Source organism: Electrona antarctica (genome assembly GCF_951216825.1).
Source record: "Electrona antarctica genome assembly, chromosome: 1".
In the NCBI taxonomy this organism is placed as follows: domain Eukaryota; kingdom Metazoa; phylum Chordata; class Actinopteri; order Myctophiformes; family Myctophidae; genus Electrona; species Electrona antarctica.
Window position 1 is genome coordinate 51638160 of NC_136806.1, and position 20071 is coordinate 51658230.

The 20071-nt window shown below is 42.9% G+C and overlaps 1 protein-coding gene across 1 annotated transcript in view; it reads left to right on the top strand.

The window, feature by feature from the left end:
• The window catches only part of mcf2a (MCF.2 cell line derived transforming sequence a), a gene marked incomplete at its 5' end in the record, with an annotated part of 66083 nt that continues 46012 nt past the window's right edge, over positions 1-20071 (top strand). The window contains 4 exons of the mRNA XM_079509472.1: positions 1-121; positions 12766-12834; positions 14509-14623; positions 15796-15886. Of these exons, the coding sequence (XP_079365598.1) occupies positions 1-121; positions 12766-12834; positions 14509-14623; positions 15796-15886 (396 nt within the window). The remainder of the gene's footprint in view (positions 122-12765; positions 12835-14508; positions 14624-15795; positions 15887-20071) is intronic.

Below are 20071 nucleotides of genomic sequence, written 5' to 3' on the forward strand. Positions count from 1 at the left end.
ATGGGCCTGATTTCACCGCAGGAGAGCGAGAGTGAGCCGGAGCAGGAGTCCTCCTCAGCGGAGATGGACAGTTACCACAGCCTTCTGCAGGCTGGCTCTCAACTGGAGAGCACTCTGCAGCGTGAGTACACACACACACACACACACACACACACACACACACAATGGCTGGTACTACTGGCCTCAAATCACCCCCTCTCACTTTTTCTTAATACAAGCCCAGTTTGCCTCTGCAGTCTGCACCGTTCCTCCACGTCACTGTTTCACATGCAGGCATCGTCCCAGCAGCTGTGACAGACAGACGTGTGGCCGGGGCCAGTGCAGCAGCACGGTGGTGTCTGGGTTGATTTGCATACCCTCCCTCCCTCCCTCCCGTGCAGGTTGTCAATCATGTCTTTTGTACAGTATTTACGAAGAGATGAGACATGGAGGACACATGTACAGTATACAAAGCATTTTTTTTCCCAGTTTTATCTTCAGTATTATTGAGGGGCTCGTCTCAGCTTCTTCACTCACTGTGACGTAAAGCCTGCAGAGATTATGACTATTTTAAGCCATTCATCCACTCACTGTAATCCGTAGATGAGAGATGTGTAAACTGTGCTGCCGTGGATGAATATCCGAATGGTACTGGTTGCTGTTAATTCAGATGATATTCACTCACTGTCAGCACATCGTTTCGAGTAACCGTCAATATTAAGGAGCTATTGAAGAATCCAAGTTCTCATTTGTTGACATGTTGATATCGGCCATAATAGATTTTTTCAAAGTTGGTGTTGTGACTTTATCTATTGTCAATTACTTCCATGAGAGGGGGAGAGGTGGTGGAGTTAGCTGTTTTAGCAGACATGTTTGAGGGTCCAATGGAGTTAAAAGGTTTTGTCCAAAGCGTTTTTTTTACTACTTTCCATTGGTTCAATATTTTCGAAACAACACACAGACATAAATGGTGTTCAATAGCACTGATTTATGCCAATCATAAAACATAAAACATTGAGTTATGAGGCTGTAATCCCCAGGTATTTAATTCAGGAAGGAGTCAAATCAAATGTATATTAAACGGTAGCCCAATATCACGAAACATGTACATGCAGTAATAAAATGGTAATTAAGCATTATTTCATACCTGCTCCACTCTGCCTTCCAAATGCTTGGTTCACATTAGTATGAAATATACATGATAGACAAAATGATTTGGTGTCCCATCTCAATTTGTGCTAAAGTATAATCATTCAGTATAGTGTCATTCCAATAAGGATATTTAATTATTTATATAATTCAATATACAATATCTATCAGCACATCTCTGTCTGTCTGTCTGTGTATGTCTGTAACTCAAGAACCGTTCGCCCCACCAACTTCAAATTCGACACGCGCGTTCCACACCACCACAGGGAGTGCAGTGCCTGGTGTCGAGTCGGTCGGACCCACGGTTGTCCAGAACCGCCACAAAAGGCTCCAGGCTTTGTCCAGGCTCTGGACGGGGCCCCTGCCCAGTGTCAATAAATGGAGCTTTAAGTGGTCAAACTAGCAGTATGTTCAGAAACCTCTTCCGTGTCATCTTAATAGTCTCCGATTTCTCATTGCAAAGGTTAAAGCCTCCTTTCACTGATTCACAAATCGCACTTTAGGGCATATATGGCCATTTTTAGTTGTGAGATTTTATTTTTGCTTGAATTCATACAGTACACCCTTAATCTAGGCTAGTGCACATTGGATGTTTTTTCTGCACTGTAGAATAGAAGTCTTTGGTGGTCATTATTAGAAGTACCTTTGCCAACTTGTAAAGAACTGAGTGGTATTGGGCTGAGGTGGCTTGCAGTAGAGCTGACGGGAGGCTCTGTGGAGACTAATGTGATTACATTGTGTATACGAGGAGGAGGAGGAGAGGAGCTCTTGGCAGAGGCTATAGTGTTACGGCTTCGCTGTCCGGGTCATGTCTCTTAATGTTCCCTGCTCCGTGCAGGGTGGGGTGTCATCGTCCCTGGGAATGGGATGGGACGGACGGACGGGGAGCAGCAGGGACTGGGGAGTGGGGACCAGTGTGGTTTTTGGAAGCACATTTTAGTCCTATAGTCTTTAGAAAAGTTTTCATTTTAGTTTTAGTCACATTTTAGTCACCTGGAATGTTTTAGTGTTAGTCTAGTTTTAGTCGACTAAATGTCATGAGATTTTAGTCGACTAAATCTACAGTTGATTTAGACGAACAAAATGTATTTTGGCGGGCCTTGATGCCGTCGTAATGACTGTTTGTTTTTTTCACTTGCTAAAAATAGCCAATCTACAAGCTCACAACGTGTCGCAGCGCGACGCGTTGTGTGCTTGTAGATCTGCTATTTTCTTTTTTTGTCAAATAGGTTTTTTATTGAGAACGGATTATAAATTGTTGCACTAAAATTATGATGTGAAATACATTTTTCTTTTATAGAAACAAAAAAAGGAAAGAAAAAATACAGACAAAAGAGAAAGAAAACCCTCAACCCTCCCACCCATACTGCTCAGTGACACCGCATACTATAGAATAAACCCTCAACCCTCCCACCCATACTGCTCAGGGACACCGCATACTATAGAATAAAATAGTAAGATGATGAAATGCTCATGGAAAACATCTGAAAAGAAAATGGCATACAGTCAACCATATCAGTGGTATCTTGTGTATTAATTGTTTCTACTCAAGTAATGGACATGGGGCAGCCAAACCTTATCAAATTGTCTCTCCGAGATCTGCTATTTTCAGCATGCAACCAAGTGTTACATGACTTATACTGGATCTCTTGTCCACTAGTCCCTTCCTAACATTTTAGTCTAGTTTTTATTTGTTGACGAAATTGTCAGTATATTTAGTCTTAGTTTTAGTCATCATAGATTCGTTTTCATTTAGTTTCCATTTAGTTTTCGTCAGTGGAAAAAGGTAGTCGACGAACATTTTTCGTCTTAGTTTTAGTCGACGAAAACAACACTGGTGGGGACATTATAGGGGGAAAACCCATTAATACCAGGAGGAGTTTGTTCAGTGTAATGATGTGTGTGAAATGTGATGAACTGGGATTTGTAGTTTTTTATATTGGGGGCAATGTACAGTACATGGTACCTATACAGTATGCTGTGAGATTTACAATGCCTATCAGCAGTTACATAACCCACCTTCTGCCCCTTATCCTGCAGCGTTGTCGTGCTATTTTTAGAACTAAAACAACTAATATACTACTACCACCACCACCATCATCATCATGATGGTTTTGTGTGTAGTTTGGGGATGTGAGCAGGTAGATAAAACAACTAGAGATGTCCCGATACTGTATCGGTATCGGAAAAGTATCGATATTTTGGTCATATCGGGGTCATACCGGTATCGGCGAGTATGCCAGTCTAACCACCGATCCGACACAGGGGTAAGGGGTTGACACTATGGCAGGTAAATAAAATGTTTGCATGTGGAGTTTGCTTTCAAGTTGCCCAAACTGCAAGTGCACATAGTGAGTGAGGAGTCTGCTATTAACAACACAAGATAAAATAAATATTTAAAAACAAATATTATTCTAAATATTATTATCTGGTATCGTTATCGGCTAACACAGAAATGGTGGTATCAGGATCGGATCGGGAACGAAAAAAGTGACATCCCTAAAAACAACTATCTATCATGGTCCAGACTAAGACAATGGGGAAGGGGCAGTCCATGCTCGGGGGATGTCATCCTCTGCTGACCCATGGTTACCCAGGCGCTCTCTCACCTTGCCTGCAGCCCGGCTGTGTGCTCCAGCACGGCTAAAAAAGGATTTAGGGAAGCTAAAGATAGCCCAAAATAAGGCAACACACGCAAAATCAGGACCAACATTAACATTAAATATGTATCGGTCAGAACCCATCATGGCTAATAATGGTGGAACATAGATTGGCAGCTAGTCTCATGTTGTTCATTTTTATTTGAAGAACAAAAAAACAGTTGTACTTTCTAAACTAAAAAAAAAAGCCCAATATACATTTCTTATAAGACCTGGGGGAATAATTGGAAATTCTTGATTAAGAACTTTATTTTACAAACTGAAAACTATTGCTGTAAATATGTTTTAGTTAAAACATCAAGATAAATGCATCTAAATGTATTCAGCTATTCAAGAATTTATCGTACGCATGCGCGCGCACACACGCACGCACACGCGCACACACACACACTTGCACACACTCTCACACACGGCCAAGAGCTCCTGTTCTTGCTTCTAATCTAGTGGTTCATTAGAGCGTTGCAGTCCCGCCCCCTACCAGGGCCCAGGAAATGATTCTCCGTTCATTTTCCTCATAGACTTTTCAGAAAGTATTTATTTAAAGACGGTTACGCCGCGGACAAAGCCAACTTTACAACACTTTTTTTGTTGTTTTTCTTCTTTGTAATTGTTTGTTTGGTCCAAAATATTGTGTTTATTGTCATGATTTGTCACGACTGGAGTTGGCTTTGTCCACGTCTTTAAATAAATACTTTTTGAAATGTCTATGGGAAAAATGCATTGGGATTCATTTCCTGGGCCTGGCGTCGTCATGACAGGAGGCGGGACTGCGACGCTCTATAGCAGGAACAGTATAGGTTCAAACTACACCCGGTGGTCTAGAAGACCTCCTACGGCAGATTTTCACCTCCCATCCACTGATAGGCTGCCTCGACCAACCCCAAGGAGTCCCGAAAGCAGTCATGGAGATCGCCTTCCCAGACCTGTTCCAATCTGGAGGCACTGTGAGGGATTCAAATGCTGGTCTTCTCCATGGTAGATGGCAGGTACTTTGTCCCCCCCCTGAGCTGGTGTCGAGCCCAGAACCTTGGTACGTAACAGGACAAGCTGACCGTTACCCACAAGCCTGGTGACCGAGGCTAACCGTTATACCAGGGCTTAAGCACAGAGACAGAGGAAGTTCTGATCCTCTCCATCACTGGTACACACATCCTAGTCATCTCCACACATCTGGATTCACAACTGTTTCTGTAATTATACAAGAAACTGGATACTAGTACTGCTACTACTGCTGTAATACATCATGTACAGTACTGGATGTACCACTATTACTTACTGTACTACTGTACAACACATACTACTAATACTACTACTGCAATACTTCAGATACCGGATATTACTGCCAAGCCGCTTCTCATAATCAGTTCAAAAATGTGACTGACTCATTCAGCTCATGTGAAAACGTTCTCCCGGATTTCAATTTAGGACATAATTATGTCTTCTTATATTGCTTGTAATCATAAACATGCATCGTGTAGGTTTCCAGTCTTATGTTACATAGAAGACTATGTGTTTCCGGAGGATTCCAGAAACAATCAATTGATTTAATTTCAGTTGCTAATATTGAAAATGGTAAATGGTGCATTTATATAGCGTTATGGTTATCCAAGACGCTTTACATAGATTGTGCATTACATTCACCCATTCACACACACACATTCATACACCGATGGCGACGGAAACCATGCAAGGCACCAACCAGCACATCAGGAGCAATTAGGGGTTACCATCCGGCCACTCTACCCCTGAGCCATTGAAGGTTATTTTTAGTGGGTGAGTACGCCTCAGCCCCCCCACGCCACCACCTCCCGTGTTGTCTTGATAAACATGGGAGCGGACACACGTGACGTATACAAGTCATGAGTGGAGTGACGTCATGATGAGGTTAATCAGGCTAAAGCTGTGCTCACATTCCACTGAGCTGTGCTCAATGAGCAGATTACATTTCTCAAGAGGTACAGGTCTAGGTGGAACTTTGGAAAAAGCATATTTAATATCCATATATCTACTTCTCACGTAGAATTCTGACGCTCCCCTTCCCCGTACCCACCCAGTGGAGAGTTTTTTGGCCACTGGTTGAGATTCGAACTCTTTTTCAAAAATAGCAGACCTACAAGCTCGTAGCGCGCCACTCGGTGGCGCGCTACGAGCTTGTAGATCTGCTATTTTTCAATAGCTAATTGCTAAAGTATAACATAACTTAGTTAAAACACCAAAAGGGGTTCCCGGCCCAGAATGGGTTGAACGAGATGCTGTGTCATACTGTACATATCAAAATAAGCAACTACATTAAATGACCCAAAACAAAATCCCCCCCAAAAATGTAGACTCTCACACACGTACGTTGACAACTGTATTGAAGAGACCAAATGAACGTGCCAGACATGCAGGCCTCTCTTAACATAATGGGGGAGAGCAAAAAAAAGCAGCATGTTTGGGAAGTGGGATTTCCCGCCAGCTCTTTTATTATTTTTTTTCCCAGCAATGCACACCATAGCAGCCCACCAGTCTAATCCCCTTAGCACTGGAAAAAAAATATATATCTGCTGACCTAAAAGCAGTGTAAGCTCAGGCCTTTGTGGTCTATGACTGTGTGTGTGTGTGTGTGTGTGTGTGTGTGTGTGTGTGTGTGTGTGTGTGTGTGTGTGTGTGTGTGTGTGTGTGTGTGTGTGTGTGTGTGTGTGTGTGTGTGTGTGTGTGTGTGTGTGTGTGTGTGTGTGTGTGTGTGTGTGTGTGTGTGTGTGTGTGTGTGTTGAATGGACAGGACAAGGACAGAAGAGCAAACGGAGACTATTTGACTTTCACCCCACACTGGCCCGTCATAACGCCATGCAGCAGTGGTGGGAAAAGTACACAATTGTTTTACTTAAGTAAAAGTACCAATACTGCAATTTAGAACTACTTCGTTACAAGTAAAAGTACGGAATTGAGAATGTACTTGAGTAAAAGTACAAAATTATCGGCATCAAAATGTACTAAAGTACTAAAAGTAAAAGTACTCATTGTGCAGAATGTGCCAAATTGTTCAAAATATATTGAAAATAGCCGATCTACAAGCTCACAATGCGTCACGTTGCGACACATTGTGAGCTTGTAGATCGGCTTCTTTCAAATGGCCGAAATGTATAGGGTCAATGTATGATTTCTAATCAAAATTAAAATCTCCAAAGTAACTAGTAACTAAAGTTTTCAAATAAATGTAGTGGAGTAAAAGTACAAATTTTTACTCTGAGATGCAGTGGAGGGGAAGTAAAAAGTACTGGAAATTGGAAATACTCAAGTAAAGTACAAATACTTCAAAATTGTACTTAAGTACAGTACTTAAGTAAAAGTACTTAGTTACTTTCCACCACTGAACGCCAGCTCTGAGGACGGCTGGGCGGCTGGACGGCTGAGCAGTGCTTTTCAACCAGTGGTCCTTGAGGGGGTTCCAGGTGGTCCCCACCCCCCAGCTAAATCATGGAGAGTTAGTTGGTAACCAAATGGACGCTCATTAGATCTTTAAACTCTTGAGAGCATACAGGTCTCATTTTGTTTAATTTTACACGCCCACGAGTTATAGTTAAAGTATGAAGTCTACACAATTAGAGAAGAATTAAATGGAAGACGTCTGCCCGTTATCTGTCCATATGGTACCACATCAATACAGCATGTCTACAGAGTCTTGGGTCTTGAGAGGCATCAGATCCGTGGCTCAGGGGGTCACGGTGGCACCTCATAGCTAGAAGGTCCTGGGTTCGAGTCATCAGTGCCCCATACCCGAGGCGGGGTTGGCCAAAGGGCCTTTCTGTGTGGAGTTTGCACGTTATCCCCGTGTCCCCTATAGGGTAGGTACCCTCACAAAAAACATGCAATAATCCTGGTCTCTATACTGCCTCCCCCTGGCCAGCCGGGGCGCCTGATGGAAGAAACTGGTCGGAATAACGTGTTCCTTCCACTCGCTACGTCCGACCGGTGTAAACGCTCCCCTGTCAGGTGAAAAGAAGCACCTTGGACTCCTCATGCATCGTAGGAAGCATGAGGTCAGTCCGCTGCCCCCCCACCCCCACCCCCACCCAGGTTGGCAGAGGAAGTGTAGCGCCCAGGATTACATTAGATAATTGACACTGGGTGGAAAAAATGAGTTGCAAAATCGTGGGATAAAAGTTAAAAAAAAAAAGAATCCGTGGATCAAATGCTGAATAAGTAATGGACCTTGATATGAAAAAGGTTGAAACCCCACTGTGTTGGAGGAGTATTACTTCACTATCTGGCAATAAAATACAAACATAAAATGTAGTTTTCAGTGGTTTAATTAATAGGTTCATATAGGGTAATTTCCACATATACTGTACTAATGTATGTGCTTACTTACTGTACTGTTATTTACAGTATGTGCTGAAACATATGCATCCCTAGCCATTTCCAAACAGCAGGTATGATGTTGCAGACATTTGTTTTGACAGAGAGAGATCAGAGCAGCGCTACAGGAGAGAAGCAGATATAGTAACCAAGCAGAGAGAGTAGAGAGAGACCTCCAGAGACTAGATCCTGCTGGCATCCATAGCAAAAACATTGCAGTTTGCAGTGCAAGCTAAGCATCTCCTCCTCTGATCAAGGGGTGGGGGGGGGGGGTGTGTGTGTGTGTGTGTGTGTGATTCACAAGTGCAGAATCAGGATTGGTAATAGTCTTAATCATAATTTACTATCTCTTCTTTTCCATAGCAGATTCATGTTCAGAAACGCAACAAAACATGTGTTCTCTGTTTTCCATAATTCGTTGCGGTCGGGGGGGAAACCTCATAACTCAATTTTTGAGGTTTTTGATTATTTTTTTTGCCATAAATCAGTGCTATTGAACACCCTTTACGTCTGTGTGTTGTTTCGAAAATATTGAGCCAATGGAAAGTAGTAAAAAGTGCTTTGGACAAACTCTTAACTCTGTAACTCCATCCAAAAACTATTAACTCTTAACTCAAAATGTCTGCTAAAGCAGCTAACTCCACCACCTCTCCCCCTCTCATGGAAGTAATTGACGATATATAAAGTCACAACAACGACTTTGATGAGGCTGTATTGCTTTGTTTTAAAAAATATATGGTTTTCTCAATTTCCTGAAAATTTTACATTTCTCATTTCCTGAAAAATGGACAAACAAAACATTTGAGTTATGTAGACTACACATTGTTTTGGTCCCTGGCTGTGGTGACAGTAATTGCACTTATAGTTTAGCGTTGGGTGTGTATAACGTAATTATTGCAGATGCATACTGTATACAGCCACAGTTTGACAGTTGTCATGTTGATGGACCCGCATCTCATGGCAGTGGAAAATGAAGATGAACATGAGCGTTATGTTAATGTTGTGTACAGCCTGTCTAAACCCATGCTCCATTGTTGTCACACCACCACCCACTGGCCCAGTGTTGTGCTAAACCCGTGCTCCAGTGTTGTGTTAAACCTGAGACTGTAACCTTAGCGTGTGTGTGTGCGTGTGTGCGTGTGTGCGTGCGTGCGTGCGCGTGCGTGCGTGCGTGCATGTGTCGTCCTCTGGCCCAACCACAGCTCTCTGACAGACAACGCATGAAATATTAAAGGAGGACCAGTGGAGCTCATTACAGTACCTGCTCCCTGACAAGCACGCCTCCCTCCCTCCATGTTATCTACCTGTAGTATAGCTAGCCACGTGGAATAGGACACCTGCCTGTTTGGGTTCTCTCTCTCTCTCTCTCTCTCAACATCTATCTTTTTCTCTATCTCTTTTCCTGTATGTCTTTCAGGTCTAATTTATTTTTAATGTGTTTTATCCATTATGAATGAAATGCATAAAAACCAAGCTGTGAGGTTATTGCTACCACACTGGAGTCAGTTTGCCTGTGCAGTGTGTGTGTGTGTGTGTGTGTGTGTGTGTGTGTGTGTGTGTGTGTGTGCACGCATGTCTGTGCTGTTGTGGTAAAGATATAAGGAAAAATCACACCTGTGCAGACTGAGCGGTGCAACTATACTTGGTGTGTGTGTGTGTGTGTGTGTGTGTGTGTGTGTGTGTGTGTGTGTGTGTGTGTGCACGCATGTCTGTGCACGCATGTCTGTGCTGTTGTGGTAAAGATATAAGGAAAAATCACACCCATGCAGACTGAGCGGTGCAACTATACTGGGTGTGGGTGTGGGACCGTGGGTGTGTGTGTGTGTGGGTGTGGGTGTGTGGGGCTGCGCAACAGTGACACTTGGTGGTGAAAACCAACCAAGCGCTATTTTTGCGCTCGGTCACAGGGACACACATAGCTGTCTATAGGAGTGGTTGCACCACTCAAAAACCTGTATGTTGTCTACTAGAATTTCGCGGGCCTTCGGCCCGCTCATCCCAGAGTTGCGTTGCCCCGCGTTGCGATACAGAAGTCCACAGGTACAGAAGTCCACAGTGACACGCGTTGTATGCAGCTGTTTTGTGTTGCAGCGCGTGCGCGCGTGTGCGTGTAGTGTTGTTGGTGTTGTTGTGATCCATATATGCGCCTTGGTTCGTCCCGTTTGTTCCACGCCAGGTGTAGATTTTTTCTGTGCTTGTTTTCATAGACGTGGCAACAAATTAACAACATAGCCAATGGGAAAAAAGGATGCAGTGTTGCCAGGTGCGCGAGTTTTAAGCGTGTTGTAGTGTGTGTGAGCAGGGCTCGACGCTTAGCATTTTTCCAAGTAGCACGCAAATTATTTTAGGAGCACGATGAAAAGTTATGAAATCATGTGTGTGAGGGCCCTCCTATCCAAAAGTGGTGACCTATAGAATCCTGTACATATAAGCATCACGCAATCGTCACCCCTACACAGCAGTCATTAATTAATGGTCTTGACTTGATTGCCTATGCGTTGAAGTTATATAGGGTGAAAAGCGTGAAATGCACAGGCTCATGTTACATCGCTGCTGGCTGCCACTGCCACTCTCTCTCTCTCGCTCTCTTCTCTCTCCTCCCTCGCTGGGGGGGGGGGGGGGGATTAGTTGCGCTGCCTTCGACAGTGCTATACTTCTCCAGCAGCGGTGCAGAACCGAGAGAGTGACACATTCTTTTGGATGTAAACTGCGCAACGTTTAGCTTTAAAGATCGGATTGTGTAGTCGCACCGGTGCTACAAAGTGAATTGTACAACTTGCACGGTGATATGTGAAGTCGCAAATGCGAGTACGTAGTCGCACTGTCGAGCCCTGTGTAGTGTAGTGCAATTTGCGCTGCATCGCGCGGCGATCCAAATCCCCCCCCCCGCGCGCGCGCGCACACACACACACACACACACACACTGTACGTAGCGTTTTGTTGTTGCAGCGCGCGCGTGTGCGTGTGGTGTTGCTGTTGTTGTTCGTTTCCATATATGCGCCTCGGGTGTGGGGATCGCCATGTGAGGGGGCTAGCCAATAAGGGCCCTGTGTTGCATGTGGAGAATTGTGTAGGTTAGTGTGTGTGGTGTAGCCGAACGGGGTGGTGAGAACATGAGGGGGATGTAGCACAGCAATCGGTGACCCCTACATTAAGCTGTGTTGCTCCCAAGATGCAGTGCAAATGCGTGTTGTAGCAACCGTAGCCAATGGGAAAACAGGATGCAGTGTTGCCAGGTCCGCGAATTGTAAGCGAGTTGTAAGTAGCGTGTTGAATGGCATTTTTTCTGGGCTTGTTTTCATAGACGTGGCAACAAATTAGGCGGGGGTGTCGGTGCTTGTGGCGTGTTTGTGTTTATTATTTATATTGATATGGTTTGCGAGTGTGGACGGGAGCCGGCTTTAGTGGCAGTGCGATGACAATTTTTACGCGGGTGGTGTGGAGTGTGGCCGAGCGGCGCGACATTAGGAGATAGGGAACGAACGACGCGGAGGGTAAGTGTGTGACGTGTTAGTGTGTTGTTGCAGTGTGTGTTGCAGCGTGTTGCAGCGTGTCAGTGACGTAGTAGCTGGTGACTTTCTTTTCGTGGTTCGGGCTTTGGGGACACCTTCTCAAATGTATAATAGATAATGGGAGTCATTATGTGTTGGACATGATTCAAGTGTTTTCTCTTCTCTCACAGCGGACTGTGAAGAGAACTATAATATACACTACACTGTTACCTGGTGCCAAGAGCAGCTCTTCTAAATGTCTAACTAATGCCCTGTTGAACCGTTCTGAAAGTGGCTTTTTACTGGGCCAGTTATTTTCATGAGCTGATAATAACGGCGTATACTGTATGCCATCATATCACCATTATCGTTCTACATGTCACCAAGCATGAGCAAAATCAGTCAATTAACTTTAAACACACTGCATCAATTGCAGTTCAAGTGCAACATTATAACCTTCTCCGGTAGATGGCATTGCTAATGAATTCAATGGCATCTCTGTCGATGGTGATGCCTTATGAATGACAATGTAATGCAGTGTTCATATCTTAACACGAGAGGGCAGCATTTTGCACCCATCAAAAGTTATTAGCAGTCAATGCAAGGAACCCTTGAAAAAGGTAAGTCGTGTACGCTGCAGAAACATGATGACAGCACATTTTGATTTAGTTTAGTCATAGTCTTTTGAATGAAATTTAGTTTTAGTCATATTTTAGTCATCTGAAAAGTTACTTTTAGACGACTAAATATCATACGATTTTAGTCAACTAAATCCACTGTTGATTTTGTCAACAAATGTATTTTGGCTGGCCTTAATGGTGTAGCAATGACGTGCGTGCTGAAAATAGCCAATCTACAAGCTTGTAGATCTGCTATTTTCAGAGTGCAACACACGAGTGCAACCAAAACATGAAAATGACTTGTCTTTTAGTTCTGCTGGATCTCTTCTCAAGTCCCTCCGGGACATTTTAGTCTAGTTTTTATTTGTTGACGAAATTGTCTTAGTTTTAGTCATCATAGCTTAGTTTTTATTTAGTTTTCGTCAGTGGAAAACAGTTAACACTGGTATATGTGCCACTCCTTTGAGGCCTTGGTTGTTGTGTAGTGTTCTTTCTAACCATTCTAATCTCTCTCTCCTCACTCAGAGGTCACTGTCCCTGTCAGCATGAAGGAGGTGGGGGGCTACATCGAGAAACAGGTGGCGTATCTGTCAGGTGAGGAGGACCTTTCACCCAACAACCTGCTCTGGGTTTAAATCGGTGGTTCTCAAACTTTTACTTATACGAAGGACCCCCAAATTCATATTCAATTTGGCCGCAGAACACCATCTGAAAAATGTGTTGTGCCGGGGACGCAAGATTTGTTTTCAAACACCTTGAGCTTGTATATCTGCTATTTTTTAATAGCCGGTGTATAAAATATAGAAAATATATTAAAAGGGGCTTAAGATATATTAACAAATGTAGCTGGGGGCCTCCTGGCTACACAACACTTTGAGAACCACTGGGTTAAATTATATCGTATCAGAATCTCAGAAGCAATACTGTTCTAGTGGTTATTAGACTTTTCAGATACACACACCCTAGCTCTGGTCCATAGCTATGTTACTGTCGACTTCCGGGGCTCGCATGAATGCAGACCAGCCTCTCCTCTGTAGCGAAAATAAAAATAATGTTTTACCTACTCACCAATACAAAGACAGGTTGTGTAATTAGAAAGCCTACTTTCCTTAGTGGACACACTTTGAGCCCCCCACCAATGCAGTTTTGGGCCAGAAAGGGATTTTTTTTTCAACCCGAAGGAAAAATCTTCTCTACGATGGTTTTCTCTTGGCAATATCGGTAGAGGGCGCAGTGGAGTAACTCAAATTATTATTTTTTTCCGGGGAAAACAAAATCCCTTTCTGGCCAAAAAGTGCATTTACACGTGTGGTGGGGGGCTCAAAGTGCATCCACTAAGGAAAGTATAGGCTTTCTAATTGCACAACCCGTCTTTGTGTTGGTGAGTAGGTAAAATAATATTTGTATTTTCGCTGCAGAGGAGAGACTGGTCTGCATTTAATGCAAGGCAGGAAGCCAATCAGTTCCATAGCCTTAATGCAACGGCAGCAAGAGCAGTAAGGCTATGGACCAGAGCTACACACACCCCAGAGCCATCTAATAGAAGAGTTACGATATAGAGGGGGCAGAAACCGAGCACTGCATGTTCATGCAGCCTGAACTGAGACAAGCTGGAGTTGGAAATGCATTGTTTTCAACAAGGGTGGCGCAAATAAGAGCTATTTTAGGCATGTGTGCATTTGTGCAACATGGCAACTGTTTTAAAGTATTGTACAGTAACAAAGTCGCTTTAATGTTTATGTTGTACTATTACTACAAAACTATCTAAAATAAAGGGATTTAAGATCATTAAAGCTGGGCCTGAGTCCAATGCATTTCTGCCTATACTTCCGGTCCAGGACTTGTCCCAGTTGGTTGTCCCCATGCTCAATAGAAGTCTATGTAGGAGAGCCGCCATTGGACTGAAGCCCCATGAAGTGAACGCAGTTTGCGTAACTCTGTCTATATCTAAGGCTCTGACACACCCTAATGCCACACTGTTTAGTTTAGTTTATTTAACCCATTTAGGCCTGACCTCGAAATTAAAAAAAAATCTTCTAAATCCTCCGCTATGAGCTTGTAGATCTGCTATTTTTCAATAGCTAAATTCAGAAAGTCATTGCCCTGTACATGACTGTATTCTTCATTGCATCAGTTCTTGGCTTAGGCACTGTAAATCTGTGCAGCTCTCCTGAATGTCCAGTAGCCACCTGGGCCGATGATGGCTATATAAACATTGGTTTTTGTGTGGAAATTGCTGATAGTTCCATGTTTGTTTTTCCTTTGCAGGAGGTCGAGGAGAAGACTCCAGCGTCATCATCACTCTCCCAGAATGCTCAGCTTTCAGCGACATCCCAGAGGAAGCCTTGGCCAAAGTTCTAACATACCTCACTCTCATACCTCGGTGTGTGTGGCCTCCCTAAACCTCTCTCTATTTTGCTCGAAATGGAAATGTTATTTGCACATTTCCATTCACAGTTACAGTATAGTGCAGAGGTTCATGTGTAATTATCAAGCATCATATAATGCATTGTGGACCATCATTTATGGTGTGGTCTTGTTGGGTTCTATATAGTCAGTCCATTTCTCCCATTTTTTTAAGGGGAATAGAGTCTTGTGAGTTAGAGTTTCTCCATTTATACAAATATCCCAATGTTCAGTGCCTCTCTCTCGCTCTCTGTCTCTGTCTATTTCCCACCCCCTCTGTCAGTCTGTCTATTGCCCCCCCCTCCCCCCCACACACCTCTCTCTGTTCCCTGCAATGCAGCATCGACTCCAGAGTTTATACATTCTGTGCACAACTTGCCCAGCTTGTTCTCAAGGCTCAAGCTCATATACAGTACTTGTCCTACAGTGGAGTACGTCCTCAGGTGCAGAAAGTGCAGGTTCCAGCTATAGGGACCCCCCCCCATGGGTAGCCCGGCATTGCCAGACTGCCGTGGATTCAGTCATGTTCTGTGGAGGAACATGTGAGTGAATGCATCAGTCTGGCAATGGCATCAGGCAATGCCCCCCCCCCCCCCCCCCCCGCCTAGAGGTCCTCGGCGCGGGTTCCAGCCGAGGGGGTCCTCAGCAAAATGTGTAAATATATAAAATCGCAATCCTTTTAAACACTTTATCCATTTATACGTTGGCTATTCAAAAATAGCAGATCTGCAAGCTCACAGCGCATCACTTTGTGGCACGCTGCGAGCTTGTATATGCTATTTTCTGAAAAGAGTTTAAAAATGTCAAATGTTTGCCAAAATGTTTTGGATAATCTGGACACAAATAATCTATTCTGGGGTTTCCCATGGCACAAAACATAATCATATGGGGGATCCATGGCCAAATTGCCTACGTATAATTTTGGGGACCACTGCAAAAGATCAACAGGCAATTCATTGGGTGTGCAGTTCCCACATGTCACTAGTTCAGGCTCTAGTTCATCACTGTAGCCTACCAGGAGAATTCATCACAGTCAACTAATACGTTATTATGCTTTTGACATTGTACTTGGCTCAAATGCCTATAAATCACATACCGGTACACGAAACATGCACAAAACTGAAATTATGTTCTTGTTTGTGATTGCAGAAAGAGGCAGCCAGGGGTAAAATTCATCATCATTTTAGATCGAAGACTGGATACTTGGGCTTCTATTAAAACAGCACTTGCAAGAATAGCGGTGAGCTTCTCTCATTTCAGTTTGCTTTTAGCTGCCGTTTGCTTTCAGACTACTACAGTTGGGTGCCACCGATATTGTCCCTCATCATTTGACCCATTTAGGCCTGACCTCAAAATTTTAAAAAATCCTTCTAAATCCTCCAGTTTTCTGAAATAAATATTTTCACGATTTTTCAAAAATAGCAGACCTACAAGCTCGTAGCGCGCCACTCGGTGGCGCGCTATGAGCTTGTAGATCTGCTATTTTTCAATAGCTAAATTATAACAATGTTTAAAACACCAAAAGGGGTTCCCGCCCAAAATGGGTTAACTGTCCTTTTGCGCAGATCACGCAAACCTCAGCAAAAAGAAAAGGACAATATCGATGGCCTCCAACTGTATTTCTTTTTATAGTGAGATTTTACGAGGACATGATGCATGGAGTTATAAGGGGCCATGCAGGGAAATATCGATCGTTGGTGCAGACACAGACGCTGCACGCGTTTCCTGCATAATGGTTATTTCCTGATCATGCACATTTTTCATCCATGTCCGTGCTGAACCAGCAAAGCGCTGTCCATGGTAGCCTATACTGTTTACTGAGATCTTCTGAACCATCTGACTTTAGTCAGACTCGCAGGCAGCGACGTATGATGCAGACTTTTATCGGCAGAATATTAATAAACAGTGGCGTGCACAGATAGACACTAGGGGGTGCCTGCTATTTTTCAATAGCTAAAGCATAACATAATGCTAACACCAAAAGGGGTTCCCGTCCAAAATAGATTAAGGCAACCAGCCGGTTCCACGCGCTGCACAAGGTGCCCTTTTTTAACTTGAGCACCTGCCCCTCTAAATGTCTGTGCACGCCACTGTTAATAAAGTATAATGATACAATGTGATTTATTAATGCGACTGTAATATTGAAATGTGATTGAAAGGAAAACCTTTCCGGGCTTGCAGTGAACTCAAATGCCTGCAAAGGTATAGAATTGTCCATATGGACAATATGATGTGAACATACACGGAACGTCATTATCAGACTTATTTGTATCCTTCAACTTCTTGTTTATGCCCAAAATGACTGGATATACAGGTTTTGTAGCAAGACATATTAGACCTTATTGTCGAATGTTTAAGCATGTTCTAGGCTACTCACATATATAGCCTATAGGCCTACTTTACTTAAAAAAACATTTTCCAAATATTATTTTTTTTTACATTTTGGGACAAAATAACCAATTTCCCAGATATCCCTATAGTGCCCTATAATGACATAATTATGGGGACTGCTGCTCTGCTCCCATAATGCTGTGACTGAATTCGTGCAAAAAAAAAAAAAAGCATTATCAAGCTAATACTGTGTGGTGTTTACTTTTGATGACGTTTCATTCCGTGGAGCGGACGCGGAAAGGACGATATGATGATGTGATGATGATGTTGGGGTGGTGGGGGCAGGTGGTGGTGGTGGGATTCTGGGGAGAGGGAGAGGCTGCAGTCAGCGCGGTACGTGGCTCCCTCTCTGCGGGAGAGCAGGCAGCCTGAGAGCCGAGAGGAGTAGCTTTATTATATACCTTGGGTGGCGATTTAACGGACGGTACGGGCGAGGAGGAGGAGGAGGAGGAGGGCTTGGCATTTTGGCAAAGCAATAAAAAGCACATTTTTTGTTTTGTTACTTACACCGCCGAGATGGCAGCAGCATCGAACATGATGACTGAGAGTTCTCATCGACGAGGAATGCCCAAGATGCGGAGGACCCCGGTAACGGTTGATTATTTACCGTACTAAAAAAAAAAGAGTTACGATGAAGTTTTTGGGTGGGCTGGGACGGGTCCTGGCTGGGTATAACTGCGGCAGTTCTGAAGCAGCGATCATGCACCGACCGACCGGCTGCAGAGCTCAGCTGCTGTGATTGTAGCACTGCGGATCGCCGATTCCGCTTAGTCATGCAATTGTTTCAGTAAATTGCAACCCGACTGAAAATCCAACTGCATGATCACTACTATGGATTGGATTTTAAATGCATGTTGTTCCATTTCTGCCGCCCGTCCAGACTCAAGTCATCGGTTTTTTTGGGGGGGAGGATGACTTGAGGGCGAATGAATGTCAAAAGTTATGCACATATCATCACATGCAAATCGCATTGATGTGATTTAAAGAAACGCACAACATTATACATGTTAGATGATGTTACTGCCACCTCATTATATGCATCATCAGCCTACATGTAGGACTATAGCCTAGTGAAAATCCTCATGAGATGATGTCCATGCATTGACTCCCGGCCACATATTTTTTATTTAAAAAAGGCGACTATTTATGTACTGTTTAATTACTGTGAACTATACACAGTAGGCTATACATAATAGTATGCCAAAGAGCTTATTATATATTCATGCCTTTTATTTCTTTCTTTTGATGTTGCACAGCAGCAAAACTGCAACCTAATCAAAACTGGCCAATGCTGTACAGTAGATCTATCTATTGCAGTGTAATGTATAGCCTCTGCCTCATCAGCAATGTGCATTTCACCACAAGATATGTCACATTGATACATGTTCAGGATGTGTCTCCTTAAATGACCTGCACATGTCCTGCAGCTTAGTTGTGACATGGGTGTAAAGTCACAAAGTACATCATTTACTCACTCAAGTAGGCTACTTGACAAGTAACATTTTGAGGTAATTTGTTTCTTTACATGAGTATTTCCAAATTTCAATACTTTTACTTCTACTCCTCCACTACACCTCAGAGGCAAATGCCATACTTTTACTTTGAAAACTTTGTTACTAGTTACTTTTTTTTATTTTGATTATTGTTACAAAACGTATACATTAACCACTTGAGCCCTATTTTAGGCTTTGGCTATTTGAATGCCGATCTACAAGCTCATAAACAAGTCTTGCTTTTCATGGTTTTCGTTTGAAATGTACCCATTCTACATACTGTGAATGAATACACATTTCAGTCAATCAATCATTCACAATGTGACTCATTGTGAGCTTGTAAATCTGTTATTTTCAAAAGATTTGTATACACTTGAAAAAACTTTTAATGAAATGGGACATTCTGCATAATGAGTATACTTTTTACAATTGGTAGCCTACTTTAAGCACCTTTTGATACCAATACTTTTAAATAAGTTAAACAGAAAATTACTCTTAAATAAATGAAGAGTGCCTTAAAACATGAGTTCCGTGAGTGCTGGTTTTCTCTTTTAGAGAATTTTCTGTTTAAGTTATTTACCCGACCGCGCACCCGGTAAGAATGCTCAAGAAGTTTGAGACTGGAGTTGTGCGGGCTATACCTTGATAAAATACTAAGTACATTTTGAATCCCGGCTTTTACTTGTAACAGAGTATTTCTATACATTGCAGTATTGATACTTTTACTTGAGTACTTTTCCCACCACTGGTGACATCTTTGTAGTGTATATAGTGTCTGATCCCTGCACTCATTAGGCTGGGTCTTCTGACAGTTAAATCTCTCCACTGACAGCTGAGAGTGTGGATACAGCAAACAGCAGTTATACAGTGGCTGGTTAATGATGCCTGTCTGTGACAGATAGATCCTTCTTCCTAACCTGCGCCGTCCTTTCTGTGCATTCCAGACGCTAGTGTACGGATCGGTGTCGTTTTTGGCAGCAAATGTAGTCATAGTCTCTTGAATAGTTTCCATTTAGTTTTAGTCACATTTTAGTCACCTGGATTTTAGTGTTAGTCTAGTTTTAGTCGACTAAATATCATAAGGTTTTAGTCGACTAAATCTACAGTTGATTTAGTCGAACAAAATGTATTTTGGCGTCGTAAATTCTCACTTGCTGAAAATAGACGATCTACAATCTTTTGAGTTTTTCCGAAAACTTATTTCGGGATCTAGAAGGCGTTTGTAGAATCGTGCCTCGGGTTTGAATGGGTTAACTCATTCTGGGCGGGAACCTCTTTTGGTGTTTTAAGCATTATGTTATGCTTTAGCTATTGGAAAATAGCAGATCTGCTATTTTTGAAATTTTTTGAAAATGTGGTGCAAAACTTTGAATATATATTCTTTCAGAGCAAACGTTTTAAACTCAAATATTTGCTTCTAGGGGGTGGTCCCTGGAACAACATATTTTCAGATGGGGGTCGGCGGCCAATTACATATAATTCTGGGGCTGCTTGACATGAAATAGTTTGAGAACCACTGATATAGAAACATTGTTTTTTTT